Raw genomic sequence first — 19,643 nt, 5'->3', positions numbered from 1 at the left:
TCAATTCTTCAACGAATTAGAAAGTGCAATCTGCAAATTCACCCAAGTTTTAAATTTGCAATGAGTAAGCAATGGGGGGATCTGGAAATGCATTCCTCATAACTCAGGGATTAAACTGAAATGTATTCTTAAGCATGCTCTATATTTACTTGATTCAGAGCTTTCAAATTAATTTGAGAGCACAGTAGTCATGGAAGTGTTGAAAAGATGGTCACACTAGTCAATACTTTTCAACCATAATTATGACAAGGGAGGAAAGGGGGTATCATTTATTTCAGCTTTTAAAGCACAAACCAAAACATGATTCTTGAGCTTCTCTCTCCCTCTCCCCCTCCCCCCTCCCCCTCCCTCTCCTTCCCTACCCCTGCTGATTTTTGGTCTTGAAATTAGAGTGAAATATGTACTGTTCTGATTATGATGAAGCTCGGTGGTGCAGAAAAGTCCATTCTCTACTTCCTTTAGGAAATGTAACATAAACCTAACCTTTGTGCATGCAGCAACTGGACTCATTTTTAAGGTGTTACATGGATTTTATTAGTTACACAACAAAGAAAGTCATAAATCAAATTACTTGCCAAATATATTGTCGATGGCACGGGTGGGGAAGCTGGGAAAAGTCTGCTGTAGATTTCAGATGCTGTGTGATGTAATCGGATGACATTCGTAGCTTTTTACATGAGTGAAAGTAAGTGGTCTATTAAGAATGCATTGCAAAGTTTTGTTTCTTTTTTTATTTAAGTAGATTGTTTAATGCAGTATATTCCGATTATAGTTTCCCTTCCCCAACTCTTCTTGGATTGTGTCCACTTCTCTACCCACCCAAACCCATACCTTTCCTTTCTCTCATTAAGATATACACAGGCAATACTAATACTAATACTAATACTAATACTAATACTAATACTAATACTAATACTAATACGATAAACAGAATCGGACAAAACAAACACGTAAGAAAAAAGCCGGAAACAAAAGCTCAAGAAACACAAATAGATACAGACACACATAAATACACACACACACACACAAATCTCATAAAATACGAAGTCAGAAGCTATAAAATATGTGCAAAGGACCTGTAAGGTTTAAAAAGACAAAAGGCTTGACAAAGCATTATGAGACAGAGAACATCCAAAAATGCCATTGCATTCATTCTGTTTTGACATTTACTGATGGGCATGGAGCCTGCCTATAAGTATGGTTTATATAGCCAGGGAGACTCCATTGGAGAATAAGTGTTTAAAATAACTAATTTTTCATTTGTGAGCAGTTATCAATGGAAATAGCTTCTGTGTTTGAGATGGGACCTGTGTCCACTCCCCATCTCAGCACTAAGGCTACATCAGGTCCAGACCTGGCAGGCCCAATGTGTACTGCCAAATATACATGAGTTCATACTTAGATAAGCCTTGCTGTGTTTAGAAGGCCTTTTTTCATTGGTATTCACCATCCTCTTTGGCAAACTCAAGCTATTACTCTTTATGATTTTAAACTGCCTCTGCCTATGACTTGAAGTTTTTATTTAACTTTAAAAGTTTTTATTTATTTACTAACTTCAAGCTTTTAACGTGAATCTCCCACCCCCAACCTCAGGAGTCAGGTATTTTTTCCTTTTGCTTTTTCCTTTTACTGACATGTTTTCACACTTTAGGAAAAAAAATACTATAGACTCCAAATTGGATAATTATAATAGCATGATACAAATGGCAGAGCTGTAAACAATTCTTTTTTTTCCCTACTCACTCCGTCCCAAACGCACATCTCTGTCAAGGAGTACTTACACGTTTAGAATGAGAGACCCTTCTCCACTCTCATTTTGCCCAGAGTTCTGCTTTGAGATAAAAGAAGCTCCTGCCACACTGAAAACAGTATCAGTGGGCCCAGGAATCAAGTGTTCTACCGTTCCCCAGCCAAGCAGTAGGCACAAATCCCAAACACAGCGAATTGGATTCCCCTGCCCCTGCCCCGGCCCCCGCCCCCGCCCCAAGAAATATAATTCTCCAAAAGCTGGAGAAGGTGTCTCCGTGATTTGGAGCAGATTCTGCCCTTCCAGAGAACCTCAACCCAACACTCAGCAATCACATTAGGCTGCTAATAACTCCAGCTCCGGGGGAATCCAACTCCTCTGTCCTCTGTGGATACCTAGACTCATGTGCGCATACTTACTCAAGAGACATTACTGGACATAACTAATAAAGCATGCATAGATAAATATTTAAGAAATATGACTCTTGGCAGTGATAATAAGAACAGGTAAAATACTTGATCAGACATATTTATTTCAGTAAAGATACCTGTAAATAGCAAGAATGTGCCAGATTACTACCTTGGTTTGTGTCTCTGAATTCATTCCATGCATTTTTTTTCAGACAATAAGTATAATTTACATCAGCCATTGAGATCTCTTCCATCGTTTACATCTGAAGAAACTCAAGGTGTCCATGATTTCATTGGTTTACATCATAACACCATATCAAAAGCATCTTTCTTGACAGACTCAAAGCCCAACAGATGAAGCACAAACAGCTTTTTAGAATCCAGGAAAGACTGAGGTTTCAGGATTTGTTAGCTTTCACTTTGTAAAATGGTTTAAGCGAGTAAACACAGGCCGCTAGCATTGGTGGTATTTGAGGCTTAGTTTTGATGCTGCTACGTCCAGAGAATCACTGATTACTAAACACACTCACCTTAAAGTAGATAATGAGAGCACTAATTAGCACACTGATGCTCTGAAATACATCCCCCAGGGCATGTACAAAGGCTGCTTGGACACTGGCATTAGCTTGTACATCCTTGTGGTTGTGGCCAAGGTTCCGTTGGTGCAAAATCATAGTTAGTCTGAAAGAGATAACAATGTTCCTGACACGCAGTAAGTTTTTACAACATAATGGAGGCGTCATCAAGAGCATTTATTACTCAACCTGTCAGTTAATTAAAATAAATTAAGGTATACTATGTTGGACTTACATTTGAATATAAGTATACCTTAGAACTTTTCAAAATTCTCAAAAGGAAATATTTCAAAAATGCAACCCCTTTTTTCTGGAGAATTCAACCACATAATACTATTCTGTCTCATGGTAAAAGTGAAAAGGATTACTGCTTTTATGAAAATCAAACATTGGTACAATGAGCAACTTACATAGACCTCTCTTGCTCCCAAAGCTGGAATCTTTCATTTAACTTAATTTGTTTCATTTGAAAGATTATTTTTTAATTTAATTTTATTTTTAATTTTTTACACTCCATATTTCATCCCCTGCCCCACCCATCCAGCATCTGACTGCTTCACAACCCACACCTCCTTCTCACCCCACTCTGTCTCCACCGGGATGCCCCTACCCCCACCCCACCTGTCCTTTATTTAAAATTGAAAGATCATTTAAATCTGAATAATTTTCTAATGGCCAATGCAAAGTATACTGTATCTGAATATATACTTATCCATGCAAGGACTGAAATTATTTGATATCGTATAAAATGCTTGCATATATACGCGCATATTATGACATATTGCAAAGTTTATCACTCATCTTCCAAGCAAACTGACAAAGAATGAAACACATCATGTATGTGTCACATATCTGCTGAATCTCAGTCCATCACTGAAAGCAGAATCCCAGCTACCCACCAAGGCTCAATCATTCCATAATGCAGTTTTCAGATTGTCAGTATTTGGATAGGAATTCACTGTCAACTGTAAGTTACCTTTCCACATGCCCCAGACAGGCTGGCTGTAAATAGAGCCTCTGGATCTGTTATTAGAGCTCATTGCATTGTCATTCATTCTTTAATTTTTTTATTTTAAGATGACAAGGAACACATATTTAGGCACAGTTAATATTTGTACCACAAACTGGACATGATATCTCCCTAGCATACACTTGTGGCAGAGAGAAAGGGGATTACACACACACAATTTGTATTCATATCTACTAAAATTTATCACCATAGTTGACCAACATAGGAGTCTAGTTTAGACAAATAGCATTTCGAAAGTTAAGCAGAAATATCTTCACTTCAGAGCTCTATCTACAACTTTCATCAAAGACTCTCTTCACAGTTGCTATTAGAACTTTCTGTTCTGGTTTTTGGGTTCCCAAAGAGCAGATTTCCTCGCAAATTTCAGTTCTGATATCTCTGTATATTCCCACAACACAGTATCTAGCAGCACTTGAAACCCACATTCTCAGTTCCCAGAGTAAACATTCTAGTCACCTTTATCTACAAATAACCATCTGGTTGCTTGCTTGAGAATAGCAGAGCAGACAGTTAGCTGTCTCTCTAAATATGAAAACTACTTGCAATTGTCAGGTCAATGTTCAAAATCAATGCAGTAAAAAGAAAACCTAGATGGTATCTGTACTGGCTAGTTTTGTGTCAACTTGACACAGCTGGAGTTATCACAGAGAAAGGAGCTTCAGTTGAGAAAATGCCTCCATGAGATCCAACTGTAAGACATTTTCTCAATTAGTGATCAAGGGGGAAAGGCCCCTTGTGGATGGGACCATCTCTGGGCTGGCAGTCTTGGATTCTATAAGAGAGCAGGCTGAGCAAGCCAGGAGAAGCAAGCCAGTAAAGAACATCCCTCCATGGCCTCTGCACCAGCTCCTGCTTCCTGCCCAGCTTGAGTTCCAGTCCTGACTTCCTTTGCTGATGAACAGCAATATGGAAGTGTAAACTGAGTAAACCCTTTCCTCTCCAACTTGCCTCTTGGTCGTGATGTTTGTGCAGGAATAGAAACCCTGACTAAGACAGTATCTATTGTGAAGATAAAATCCACTCTTAAGGTACCCCAAATTAATGAAGTAATTAGCTTGGTTGATACACTGTGGTTGATCTTTGCACAGTATTAACACAACCCACGTGGCACATGACTCTTTGGAAACTATGAATACTTTCATTCTTCCTACTGACTTTAAGACATACTCTTCTCCTTCTAAAAGAAGGTATTGCCACCACCACCACTACCTCAGTGATCAGAACACATCTGAGTATTTATCTCCTAGACAAGATAGATTCACATTTATCTGTCTGCATTCTGTTTCCAAAATGAAGCATAGTTTCAACTTAACTCATAGCACACAGGATCTGGTCAATGACTGCAGATCATCAAATACCACCCTTAACTTTCAGCTCAGACATTTTGGGTACAAACTGTGAGGTGAAAATAGAGGTGTCTAAATGGAATACTCTTCCAATAGCCTGAGAACACATTTTCAAACCATACATGCTAGCATATCTATCAATTGAAAAGATACCATTGTACACACTCCAAAATGACAACAAAAACAATAAAAAAAAAACACTGTCAGAAGCATTTTATTTCTTTAACCACTATCAAGTCTTTAATGCCAAATCTACCTTATAATATGCATCAGTTTGTTTTGAAAGATGATATACTTGACATACTTGGGGTGTGTGTGTGTGTGTGTGTGTGTGTGTGAATTTTTACATAAAATTTGCTGGTTAAATATTCCTGACTTGACTACTCAAAATGTTCAAAACACTCCAAGGCCCAGAATTTTGAGCATGAGACATATTCCAAAGTCCCCGGTTTAAGTACCACAATTTGTGGGGAGCTTCAAACAATGTGAATTTATTGTCTTACAGTTCAGGAGGCGAGACATCCACAGTAGCTTTGAAGGACTGAGTTCCTCCTGGAGGCACCTGTGGAAAGGATTTTTCTCCCCTAACAACTTTTCTTGCAGTAGTATGTTACAAAGATAAAATAGACTTTGATGGGGAAGAAATCCCTCCATTTTTGGTTTGGATGACTACACAAAGGTGAAGAGTGCTTTATAAACATACTGCAAAAGCTAACTTAAATGTAGAATCCTGATGGCAGTAAATAATTTCTAAGGTCTCTGTCAACTCAGCAGTCTGAATTCTCATTATCTACTTACCTAACAAACGCTGAGCCATTGGGAAGCCACATTCCATGAGATCATCAACACACACAAGAAAGCAGAGCGGATGGAAGCTCCATCCAAATCTGTGCTTCTAGGTTTGAATCCTAATTCCTCATCACCTATTTAACATAGCTGAGTTTCCATTTCACACTCTGTGGGTTTAGAGGACTGTGAAAATTCAGTTTGATATGTATATCACAAGATCTTTTTCCAGTCTCTGGCATGTTGCAAGTTTTCAAATATGATAATTACAAGGAGGCAATGTTTTAAAACTCTTTAATCTTTAGTGACCAACATTATTTTCTGTCATCGTGGCACTCAAATACCATGTCAGAACATTAGCATCTTCTAGACACAGGGGATTTATTTCTAACTGTTTCTCTAGATAAGAGTGGAGATAGGCCAAATAGTCAGTTACAATGGTATAACTTACACAATGTTGGCTGCCACTGCACAGCCTGAAACAGTGATCATGATGCCTGCTTGGATCTGGTAATCAGGATACAAGAGGCGCTCACAGGCAAGGTACAGCAGCACACCAGTCACCACCCAGATGCAAAGGACAGACAGCAGGGCACCGAGGATCTCTAGGAGTCAAGTTCACAGAAAGCAACATGAATATCACCTTCACATCTTGACTCCCCACACAAGAGTCAAAGACTCTTTGATCCACACCCCTGCTGGCTTCATATTGTTTTTTCAGTGATTCATGAAGCAAAAGTATCAATGGGTTTGAGCACCGAGATGAGGCATTTTAGCATTGCATCCATAAAACACGAGCATCAGAATTCATTAGGCTCCCTATTACTGGGTAATTTTCAGCAAATTTTTAGAACATATTAATTGCTGCCTGCCCTCCCTGTTCTCCTGGGGAATTTTAATTTACACAGGTGCTAAAATGATGAAAACTTATTAGGGAGGGATGAAATAATGAGATATGACGAGTAAAATGTGTTTAGAAACTCTTAATTTCACCATAAAACATTTACAACTTGCCAGCACTGGCACCTTTAGAGGAATAAGCTAGTAAAAAAGGAAAGCATCAGAGTGTACTTTACGAAAATGGGTTTCATTTGCCAACCCGACATATTGTAAACACAGAGGCAAACTCAAGAGCTTCTCAGGGCTGCAACTTCTCTTTAAGAGCAACCTCGAGGAAAAGAAACATCAAATGGAAACATTTGCATTAATATTTGAAGATAAGGGAGATCTCAGTGTGCTTGTTTAAAAAAGAACGTACTTTGGCTCACATGGACATTCCTTAATATCTCACCTTGTACTTTCAACCTTGTAGATAGACTTTAAAAACCCACAAAGGTCTATTCTCTACTCCCTGCCCTGGTTTCATTCTTGTGCTGTGACAAACACCAATCTAGGAGAAGAATGGGTTTGTTTGGCTTAACTTCCAGGCCACAATCTATCGTAGAGGGAAGTCAAGACCAGAACTCAAGCAAGAACTTGAAGAAAAAACCATAGAGGAATGCTGCTTGATGGTTTATGTTTAGCTAGACTTCGTATGCAGCACAAGACCACCAGCCTAGGGAATGGTGCCACCCATATTAGGCAGGGCCCTCCAAGAGCAATCAAGACTATCCTCCAGAGACATGCCCAAAAGCCTGTGGCTAATCTGCCCACAGGCTAATCTGATCTAGGCAATCCCTTAGTTGGGAGTTTCTTCTTAGTTGACTATAGGCTGTATCAAGACAATTAACACCAACTACAACACTCCCTTTACATTATTCTTTTTTTTTTTTTTTTTTATTACATATTTTCCTCAATTACATTTCCAATACTATCCCAAAAGTCCCCCATAGCGCCCCCCACTTCCCTACCCACCCATTCCCATTCTTTTGGCCCTGGCATTCCCCTATATTGGGGCATATAAAGTTTGCAAGTCCAATGGGCCTCTCTTTCCATTGATGGCCGACTAGGCCATCTTTCGATACATATGCAGCTAGAGACAAGAGCTCCAGGGTTCTGGTTAGTACATCATGTTGTTCCAACAATAGGGTTGCAGATCCCTTTAGCTCCTTGGGTACTTTCTCTAGCTTCTCCATTGGGAGCCCTGTGATACATCCAATAGCTGACTGTGAACATCCACTCCTGTGTTTACATTATTCTTATGTATTAGAGCCTGCTAAAGCAGAATTATGGACTTTAACCCACCATGTGGCTAATTGCTTCTCTGACTTCAGTCAGCTATATACAATCTTCATTTTTTGTGCCATATTCAAGTGCTACTTAGCTGTCATTTCATATTTTTTCACATGAACCTACCTATGCTTAGGTTCTTCCTAAATAAAATTATACATAAAATTGCAATTTTGATGTCCTACCTTAAGTTTCATGCATAATAGAATGTGTATGTGGTTATTGCCTATGAAATGCTCAAAACATCTGATAGTCCATCCGTGGAACATTTTTTTACATAATAGGGAGTGCTGATGCAGATATTTAGGACTTGGCTACAAGTATCAGACCCATATGGTTCACCAGTGACTGCCTATATGACTTTATACAATAGGAGTTTCTTAACTATAAGATAGATGTTTATTCATATGCTATATTCATAGCATATGAATACAAGTTGGCATGGGTTGTATCTTGAATTCTGTCCCTCAAAGATCTGTACATAGAAATGCTACTTATCAGCAATTCATATCGCCACATTATTTGAAAACAGGGTGTTTCCACATGGCTAGTTAAGATGTAGTCATTTTGGTATAAGGCATTCCTATATTCAAATGTGGCCAGTTGGCTTATTCTAAGGGGAAATGTGGGAATAGATGTGCATAGAGAGAGGGACTGCAGGACAATATAAAAATTAAAGCAGATATATTTTAGGCAAGGAACAAAGACTGTTGGCAAATGACCACCAGCTAGTCTGAGAGAGGTAGGGGACAGGTTTCACTGACAGATGTCAGAAGAACCCAAACTCACTCATGTCTTTACCACACACTTCTGTTTCTCTAGACCTCTAAGACATCAAATGTCTCTGAGCTGTCCAGTTGGAACCATGCTGTTAAAGCAACTCAGGGGAACTAATGGAACATTAAACAACCTCTCAAGAACTACTAATTAGTCAGATTGCTTAAAACTTCCTTTGCCAAAATAAATGAGAGTCAGCCTTTTAAAATTCTGCTTAGCCAGAAACAGAGACCAGATCTAAATGGGGATATTCAAGTTTGTCATCTCCCACCCTAAGCCCATGCTTAGAAATATTTAGGGAGACAAGGGCTGGAACAATAAAGCCCTCATACCAAGTTCAAGAGCAACAGTCGGATCCAAACATTGGTTAGGAACCTGGAAGCAACTAGTTAGGAAAGAAACACATGAGGAAAAACAGATAAATGGTATCATTGTGCTACATGGTTTCCAAGGAAACAGCCAAGTAGGCGGGTGGTGGATTGGCCAGATTGGGCTGTGGATTCACAGGGCCCACCTGTATCTATGACACTGTTTCACATGGTAGCCACCAATCCTGTGTAGCCATTCAATTAGACATTAGATAAAATTCAAAATATTGTTATTAAGTCATCCTAGCCACATTTAAAGTTCTCAATGTTTACATTGTACTCTGTATTTCAAAATATTTTGCCTACTAGCAGAGAGTTTTTATTGAACATTCTTGGCCTTTTAGAATATTAGGGCTCATAGATTTCCATGATTAATTGCACAGAGTTGAAGCAAAGATGTAAAGTTCTGAGTCTAGTCTATCTAAAAAAGGAAACTTTCCAGTGAAACAAAACAGTTCTAATAGTACTAGGAAGTGTTGAGTGTGTGTACAAATCTGTGCTGACAAATGGGGAGAGTTCTACAGACCTCACATGGCTTCCAGGTGTACCTTTTTCAGAAATAGTACTAAGACTTCTCTAAGCTCAGTCTCACACACTTTCTAAGACTGTTTATTTCTCTCTGACTGTTGAAGGGAAGCCAATCCTGAACACCTGCACTGATAAACTGCTTAGCACGAAGACAGAGTTTCCTAGTACTCTAACTTCTAAAACCTACACTTCACATTGTCAGTGAAGCTGTGGTTTTTGGCTGCCAGCGTCTCTCCCTGGGAAGGCTGACCATGAAGATTACCCCGCATGCTGCAGTCAGCTCTCCTTTGCCTTGGCTTCTCAGCCTGTGTGAAGTCAGAGCTGTAACTATATGTTCCCAAGACTAGTACAAAATATTCCAACAGAAATCCCTCCAACTGATATAAGAAACCACAGAGACGGGAAATAGTGCAGCAGCGAGGTGAGGGAGTGAGGGTATACAGTAAAGAAAACCCATAGTAAATGCTTTGCAGAGACTGAACACTTCTCATGGCTCTGGCTGCTTTCTGGGCAAGAGCAGGCAGTCACTCAGTGAAAGAAACAGCTCCGAGAAAGGTCAAAAGAGTGAATTTTACTCTCTCCCTTTTTTCCTTGTCATCATTTTTGTCTACTTCATTGCTATTGATGTTTAAATGAACAAGGATTCAGCTGAGTCAAGCATTCACTGGATGCATTCTTGGTGCATTTTCTGATGCTATAACAAAATACTAGAGAGTAGGCCATTTATAACGAAAGGAGATTTTTTTCCTTCTCTCATAGTTCTGGATCCTGGGAAGTACAAGATCAAGGTTCTTGAAGTTGGCAAACATTTTTACGCTGCATCCTAGCATGATAGAAGAGCAAGTGTGTGTGAGGCAGGGAAATAAGTTATACTGACCTCATCATTTTTACCAGGATCCCACTCCCACAATAACTGCATTGACCCATTAATGAGAGTACAGATCTCATAACTTAATGAAGTCCTATCTCAAGACCACCCGAACAGTCCTTAAATTCACACCTGAGATTCCAAAGCAGCATTCAGATTGTAGGAATGACTATGTGTGTGATTGAGAACGTCCATATTTTGTGCCTAACTCCCTAGGGACAATCACTAAACCCTAGATTCTCTGCCTTCATCCTTTCTTCGAAGGATGTAGAGTAACAGAAAGAATCATCTCCTAGTTGCTACTCCACAGAGACCCTGGGGACAGAAATGTCTGCTATCACGATACAGCTATTCCTGTTGTCCCACAGTAGAGGAGGTTCTTCCATTAATCTTGCCGTCAGCTGAATTAATCTTGAGAGCTCACATTCCCACATGGTTATTTTATCCTGAGCAGCAGACTTGTAGCCCAGAGGGAATTATTGGGCAAGGCTTTGCTCTTTACCTTCCCCCCCCTTTTTTTCAAGCTCTGTTTGAATCTATATCATTATGCATTCACTATTGTGCAATCAGAGAATGTTACCTGCTCGATACCACCCAAATGTCAGCCGCTTGGAAGGGGGCCTCGATGACAACCACAAAGAAAAGAGACTGAGCAGGAAACTAGTCAGGTCAATTAAGAGATGAGCCGCATCAGTGAGGATAGCCAGACTTCCAGCAACGTGTCCACCTGTGAGATGCACAATATCACAGCGGGTTAAAGGCTGAGAATGCAATTAGGACTCGTCTGCATATTAGACCTAGTTCATTCATACAACTTGGGAAGAAAAAAAAAGGTATTGAATTCAAATTAACCCACCTCTTTTTCCCAATTTGAAAAATAACTGAGACCATAACAGTAACTAAATTTAAGCACATAAATATAAATGTTCAGGGTGTCATTCCTGAGGCCGTGGATGTATAGCGATAGGAATTATGAAGCAAATAGAAACAGCATCTCAATTACGCTAGGCACGAAGTCTCACGAACAGACCTACAAGTACATATGGCTGTAGAGGCATTGGCTAGATTCACAGGATCTCATAATCCAGGCTGTAGACTTGAACTTCTGCCTGGAAAGCAGCATTGCAATCTGGCTCAGAGTCTTGCTATTTATTTGTAATTTTACCATAGCCTTTACTGCCACTCTTTGTTGTGCTGAATTACACTAGCTGCACTGGAGATCCGTGTTATAAATGGTGGGAGAGCAGAACAGAAAGGAGAAATGAAGGCATTGAACAAAGGCATGAACAATCTGATGAAGCATAGGACAGAGCAATGCAGGCCCACGTGGCCACCTTGCTTTTCTGGACATTGGTGACATTCCTCGTCCTTCCCTCTTCCTCTCCTTTGAAAACACCTCCAGCCTCCAGAAGAGAAATTAAAGGAATGTTGTGTCCTTTCTTCCTGAGCGTGGCTTCTTTGAGAGCAATAACCTCTATTGCTCTCCCTACCTCTTTCCAGCAAAGAATGTGTGCTGACTGATGAGTCATTCCTGCCACTGTTTATTGCCTTGTGTACTACAGAGCAGCGGATACCATCCGTCATCAGACCCTCCATCATCAGACTCACCTTGTCTCGCTTAATGATTAAAAAAAAAATTGCATAGATGGCTCATCATTGCAATACTCCCCGCAGACCGGTGGCTCGAGCTGTACTTAATAACGGGTTTGTCAAAGTTTAATGGTCTGAAGCAAAGTAGCCTTCAGGCTTGTTACGGAGCTGTCCGTGCAAAAATCAGAATGATTCATTAGCCAAAAGGCAACATTTTGCTAACAAATCAGCTGTCCTTCCAATTATCCTCTAATGTTCCTCGATCTGCCAGACTCGGTCCTGATAATAAAGCTGTGTTAATAATGCATTATTTCTTGCCTGGAGAATAACTACATGCAGATAAGCAGCATGCCGCACTTTTAGCCATGAATGATGGGGATTCTCAGTGCCACACTGAAATTGCCCACTAAGTCAAGGCAAGAAAAGTCTTGGAAAAATTCTTTAGCAGGCTCAGCTGGTGAAGAAGCAACTAAGAAAAGAGCTTGCTTTAGAAGAATCATGGTAATTTGGAGACCTGGGACCCCATAATCATTTCCCAACCATCAGAGCTGGTAATAAGAACTATCCAGAAAAGTGTGGGCACTGCTGAATGATACAGAGCACACTGCATGCAAGAGGTTGCAAGTGCATTTGCTTGGGAAAGCATGGGGCATTATTGACCATTAATTCAACTATTCAGCCAGCACTTATGGAGCCCTTGCTGTGCCTGGTAACATGAACAAAGTACACAAAGATAAACAAATTACAATCCCTTTCTTCAGCGATTGCCTAACACTGCACTGAAGACTTGCTACTGGAATGGGACCTGGGAACACTGTGGTATTCGGGAACTTTTCAAAGAAGGACTGAGAATTAGCAAGAAAATTGTGGGTTTTCATGAGGCACAGGAACATGGACAAAGAAATAAAAGAATGTGGCACTTTGCTATAATAGATGAAGAAATAGCAGAATATTCTGGGAAATGAGATTGACAAAGAAGTTGAAGGCTAGCCTCCTTGCTAAGGAGATCTGCTTAGGACGTACAGACAATGCCAATGCATATTTAATTTGTGTTTGTGAGAAAGGTCTTTGTCACCAATACTTGGAGGGACAAGACATTGATGATTAAAAACAAATGGATCTGGAAACAATTATATGATAAAACTCAGAGAGACAAATATCACATGATCTTTCTCATACATGTTTCCTAGCTCTCTCTCTCTCTCTCTCTCTCTCTCTCTCTCTCTCTCTCTTCCCGTGTGTGTGTGTGTGTATGTGTGTGTGTGTATGTGTGTGTGTGTGTGTGTGTGTGTGTAAAAAGGTATGTTTGTGTGCAAATGTGCACAAGCTATGAAAGTAGAAATGAGACCATGAGATGAGGGGGAAAATTATTGAAGAAGGTGAAGAGAAAAATACAACACACAGGGCAAGAAAATTGAAAGGAGGATATGGAGGTAGAAGGGAATAATTGAAGAACAGGAGCAGGAATGTGAAGAGGAAACACTGGAATAAAAAAAAATGTTGCAGAATATCATAATGAAACCTAATAGTTTGTAGGCAAATTTTAAAAACCCACACAGCAGTAATTGCTGAAAGGAACTATGGAGAATGCATGAAGCAGAGTGTTGTTGGTTCTGTTTCTAGCCATGGCAAGGTGTGTGCAGAATGTTCTTATGGCAAGGAAACACAGGCAAAGAGAGGTCTTAACCTGGGAACAGATTGCATAGGCCCTGAGAGCAGAATACTGTCCCTGCATCTCCTGGACATGGACCCCCTCAGATTTAAACAATTGACATTTTCCAATAAGAAAGAGATGTGTTGACAGTGCCGAGAAAAAAACAATTCACCTGATGATAATAGCTTTTGTGGGGTTTGAATGAGACTACCCCATGGGTTCATATATTTAAAGGCTTAGTCCCTAGTGATGCAATTATTTGGGAAGAACTAGGAGATGTGGCTTTGGCAGAAGAGGTGTGTCACTGGGGGTGGGGTTTGAAATTTCAAAAATCTACACTGTTGTGGTTGGGCCTCTTGCTGTTTGTATTTTGATGCTAACTCCACTCTCCTGAGAGGGGTTGGGGACAAGGAGTAAGTCATGTATTCAGCTGACTTCTTGTGAACCAATCCCCCATTGAATAAAGGAGCCAATCACTGAGTGAGTAGGAAGGACTTCCAGGTTGGATTGAGGAAGAGAGAAAGCAGGAGAGTTAGGTCTTTTTGGACAGGGATAACGTGAGGACAAGATGTAACTACTAATGTCTCCCAGTTTCAATGGTGGACCTGTCAGGATTCGCTGGAGGATTTAGATTTAATAAAGCTGACAAGATTAGTATTTTAGTTGTTGTGCCCAGCGGCTGAGTTACTGTTGTTTCTGAACTAAGTTTGTGTTTTGTTTTCCTTCACATAGTGGCTCATCTGGGTTCAAGAGAGAAAGGTATGGTAGCAAAGCATGGTTTTGCCTGAGATATACCACAAAGGTCATGGGAGTTTTGAAGCATAGGGCTGACGTGACCCATCAGTAGGAACTTAGCACACTGGGTGGAGAAGTTTTGGGAGCTCTGGGCCAGAGAGTCTCCAGGAGATAAGAATAAGACAGCGAGACCTCCAGGATTGAGAGTAGCAGGGCATAGCTCAGGAACCTGCCAGTTCATTTTTTAAATATTTCCCACAACATTACACCATTCCCAATTATGTTTCTCTGCCTTATACTTATGTCTCAAGAAGTGAGCTCTCAGCTACTGCTCTGGCAGCACCAGCTTGCTTGCTACCATACTCTTTGCCACAGTCTTCATGAATTCAAACTCTCTGAAACTGTCTGCCCCAAGTAAATTCATTCTACAAATTGCTTTGGCCATGGTGTCTTATCATAGCAATAGAAAATTAACCAAGACCACCTTGAATCCATGACTGGGCTACACAATTGTAGGCCATTAATTCATATAAGAAGAATGACTTAACTATCTTATGAGTGGCCTTTCATTATACTGTATTATCTAATATGGATGTCAAAACCTTCAGTTATTGTTTAGCAAGTATTTAAAGCAAACTATAGTTTTCCAGGTCTTGTTTTAAAATTTCCCAATAGCAGGAACCACAAAAAATATCTGCGACTTGAACTGGAATGGTAGACACAAGGAGAAGTTGAATGGAGTAATGGAAGGGCCAGTGTGATGTGGTTTCAGTGCTCATATACTGATTCAGTTCTCAAAGAGTAAAATATTTTAAACCAAAACTATTTATGACCCATGTCACTGAGGTGCCGTACCTACAGAACAACTCAAGTAAAACTCTAGTAATCAAACATGCATCACGCATTACAGCTATATCCTTCTCTTAGTAAGACAGAAATTCTCACTCTCAAATGTGTGGTTTTTTTCAGCCTGCTCCAGCTCTGCATCATTGCCAGGCAAAATCATCTTTCCCCATCCTTACATAACACCGAACATGGTACCCCAGATGCCTCTCCCTACCTACTCTCAATTGCTTCCAGCAATGACACACTCAGGCTTAGTTTCCTGAGTTCTCTGTGTCTTCATTTCATCTTTTCAAATAGAGATGTGTGTGTTCATATCTGCAATATAAGCCCCATTTTATGGCCTTTGCACAGTGAAGAATTTTTACAAGCCACAAAACAGTCCTAGTCTGACAGCTCCAAAGGCCCAAGAGTGGGTACACTGTGCCTGTCTCCTTCATTTCTCAGTCCTTCTACCAGTCTGCTCTGCACACTGTGGCAGTCATCTCCCCCAAATGTAGCCCAAGGGCCTGATTCTCTCGAACTCTAAAGACCAATTATAAAGCAAGCTCTGCCAAAGGACCAGGTTCCCCAGCAGAACCACCAACTACTATTCTAGCTGTGTCTTCAACAGAATCTCCTTTAGGTATTCTCCTTTGTCTGGGTCATAAAAGCTTGATCTAAATTAGACTAAACAACAGGGAGGTTTTAAGTTATTGGCTCCTATAAATGAATCTGAGGATAATTGATCAGGTGTGCCCTAAATCTAAGGATCAAAGCTGCTACTAAAGCAGGTTACTAAAGGCAGGTAAGATGTAGGTGGGGCTCTGGAAGCTTTGGAATTGCATCATTCCACATTAATACATTTAGAGGAAAGACAGTAAGATTTTATTCAGCCTTTTTATATAAATCCCAGAGATACTTCAAGCATCAAGTACTTAGGCCAAGAGAGTAAGTCTTGTAGCTATTGTGGACAATGTGTTTGTCTCCTTCAAGCTGCTATGCCTGTATCTCTGTAGGTATTATTCCTTGCTCTGTCTCAAACGTAACCACAGAGATATTTGAAGGAAGATCCTGATAATCACTACTTCTCAGGCCACAGGCATAAATAATAAGCTGTTTGGTTTGGGTTGTTATTTTTATTTATTGATTTAACTGTTTTTTAAATTTAAATATAATTACATCACTTTCAGTTTTGTATCAAAAAGGACTTCCTCATGTAATTTGCAAACCTCTTAGTTCTTCCTTTGAGGCCTTTTTCAGAGTCTCTGCCTTGAAGAAGGGCCTTCTAGACTTTCCTAAAAGGTCTTGAGAATAATCACTTCTTGATTTGACTTCAGGGAATAGGTGTGCTGTGGACTGGGATCTTGAGTGATGGCTAAGGCTTTGATGAGAATGGAGACTTTGGAATTTAAATAAAAAGACGAAAGCTCCTGAGACTCTAAAGCATAGGATCATTTCCCAGAAAATGAATAATCTCTTTGAGTTAGAACTGAATAAATATGTAAGGATGTGGCAAAAGAAAATTATTAGTAATTTATAAGTCAGACTGACTGTGGAATACCTGAAAAAGTATTTCACAGAAAGAATTTTCTTTTCTTTTGTCTTAGATGTGCAGAACTCCTAATATATTGATCACATTTCATTTGGGAGAGCAAAGTGGGGTCTAGCATAGAAGCAGCTTCTGGACCAGCCTCTTCCAGCTACTCACGTTTTTGTTGGTTTACCCTTGTGCTCGATTGCATTTTAAGCAAAGTGAAAATGCTGAAGCCTTCGAAGATGGATGTAGCCCTGATAGGAGCCATGATTACAATAATAATCAACTTGATGCTGACATGGCTCAAAACTCACCAGGTTTCAGGCTGTATCCCTTGTATTCCTTTACTAATGAGATCACAGGTGACTTTAAGAGTCAGACTAGAACTCACGAACTTGGATACACAGGAATAAGAGGGAAAGGAGGACTCCATGTAGATAGCTGCCCATGCCTATCTCACATGAGGTATTTTGAAACAAAATGGCAAATAGCAAATAAGGAATATTAGGAGTAATGAATGAAATGAAAGCTACAGATGACATAGCCTCATGCTACACAGGATGGAAAAGGGAAAGCATTCCTTGGGAGCAAACCAAGGAACTCACTTTTGCCACTTCCATTTGGTATGTTCTGAAGGCCTTAGTCAGAGCAAATAAACAAGACAAAGGAATAGAAAACATTATAACAGGAAAGAAGGAGTGACATTTTCTATTTGTATCAAACATCATCTATAGGCATATATGTACATGCATACATGTACATACATATATGTAATATGTCACCTATCTGTGCATGCTTCTGTGTGCACTTTTGTGAGTTTTTGGTACATTTTCAAGAGGATGTTCTAGATTGGAACTGCCTATTGCCCTCAGCAAATTATTTTGCAACTCCATCATACTTTCAATCTCTTTCCTCAAAAGATAGAGCACTTGTTAAAGAAATTGTGTGGTACTTTCTTTCTTTGTAAATTCAGAGTAAAGTGCTGTATCGATGCTGCTTGTTTTGGATTTAAAAGGTCTATGGTTTTATCTGATTTTCAAATGCTGTGAAAATCTACATATGAGAAGAGTCTACAGCTAGAAAAAAAACACATCTTATTCTGGTAGCTAAAAAAATACAGTGGTAAAAGGAGCTAGGGAGAGCCTATTTTCTTTTATTTGCTTGTTTCTACTCATATCACCTTCCCTCTAGGTGACAAAATGGAAATGAGGCCCCTAAGACATTGTTAACACCACGAGAGGTAGTGGGTAACAGACCCATTATTAAAAGTAATAATGACCCCACATACATGTAACTTAGAGTTTTCTATTACATATTTAGAGAAAAATGCGATAACATCGCGTTCCAAAACCTTCAAGCTGAGCAATTCAAACAGAAGGCCATCACGCCCCAGCATCTGACAATAATTTTGATATTTCCCAGCAGCTAAATGGTTCTAGAGAAATATATAGAAGAGGAAAATAGTACTGAAGAAGTAGAAAATTTGAGTTTACCAATGAATGAGACAAAAGCTAAAATACGTACCAAAAAAATACTTTAAAAGTTCTCTAAAAGAGATGGTTACAAAACATATGGTTTATTTATTAAAAATGAAAAAAAAAATAAAACTCAGCTTTCTATATTAGCATGTGTGGTTGTGACTCAAAACTCTTAAAAAAACTCTTAAATAGAAAACTGCTATTAAATTTTCAGCTAGTAATAAATACTTATAATTTTCTGTTAACTTACATGCCAAAAAAATCATAATTCGATTGAATGATAACGGAATGAGTCTTATGTTTTATTAGAAACACAGAAATTAATAACCATTATACTTTTCTTCTAAAGAGAGGATACAACAGATGCTATGATGTTTAAATCTACATTAATTATTTTACTGCCATAGAATAGGAATGCAGATCAGTGAATATACTTAGAAACACACTTTGATACTTACAAAAGGTTAATGAAAAACAAAAATATATTGAATATCAATGGAAAAATAATTATGTCATGATATTATAAACTTTTTTATATGTTTAGAAAAGGAACTTTAGTTCTTGTAGAATCTAATGTCTAATTTTACATTGATGTTAAAATTACGTGCAAAAACCAAAGAAAATGCATTAAAAAGTATTTATTCTCTCAGTAGGTGGAGATTACCAAGTTAAAAAAAAAAAGCAGCTGGTGGCACACACCTTTAATCCCAGTACTTGGGAGGCAGAGGCAGGAAGATTTCTGAGTTCAAGGCCAGCCTAGTCTACAGAGTGAGTTCCAGGACAGCAAGTGATTCACAGAGAAACCCTGTCTCAAAAAACCAACAACAACAACAAAAAAATCAGGATGAAAGTTTTTTATAGTTGCCTATATTTAAAACCTAAACTGCTTAAATTTAAGCTCTAAAGTCAAAACAAATGAAAAGGCAATCAATAAGTTAAAAAAGATTTATGAATGCTATAGCTCAGAATTAATATCCCAACACATAAGGAGCTCCCAGAGGTCAATAAAATAATTTGCAAAATTCTCAACTAAGAAGTTATTGGGGAAAAGCCTAGAAGATATGGGTACAGGGGAAAAATTCCTGAATAGAAGAGCAATGGCTTGTGCTGTAAGATCAAGAATCAACAAATGGGACCTCATAAAATTGCAAAGCTTCTGTAAGGCAAAAGACACTGTCGATAAGACAAAAAGGCACAGAATGGGAAAGGATCTTTACCTATCC

The 19,643-nt window shown here is 39.2% G+C and overlaps 1 protein-coding gene across 1 annotated transcript in view; it reads right to left on the bottom strand.

Annotated features, from left to right (window-relative positions):
• The window catches only part of Slc30a8 (solute carrier family 30 member 8), a 37,875-nt gene that overhangs the window by 3,793 nt on the left and 14,439 nt on the right, over nt 1-19,643 (bottom strand). The window contains exons 3-5 of the mRNA XM_029469978.1: nt 11,185-11,331; nt 6,346-6,499; nt 2,688-2,838 (exon numbers count right to left, since the gene is read on the bottom strand). Coding sequence (XP_029325838.1) covers nt 2,688-2,838; nt 6,346-6,499; nt 11,185-11,331 — 452 coding nt within the window. The remainder of the gene's footprint in view (nt 1-2,687; nt 2,839-6,345; nt 6,500-11,184; nt 11,332-19,643) is intronic.

This window comes from Mus caroli, chromosome 15 (assembly GCF_900094665.2).
Source record: "Mus caroli chromosome 15, CAROLI_EIJ_v1.1, whole genome shotgun sequence".
Classification (NCBI taxonomy): Eukaryota; Metazoa; Chordata; class Mammalia; order Rodentia; family Muridae; genus Mus; species Mus caroli.
This window is presented reverse-complemented; position numbering and strand designations above follow the sequence as displayed.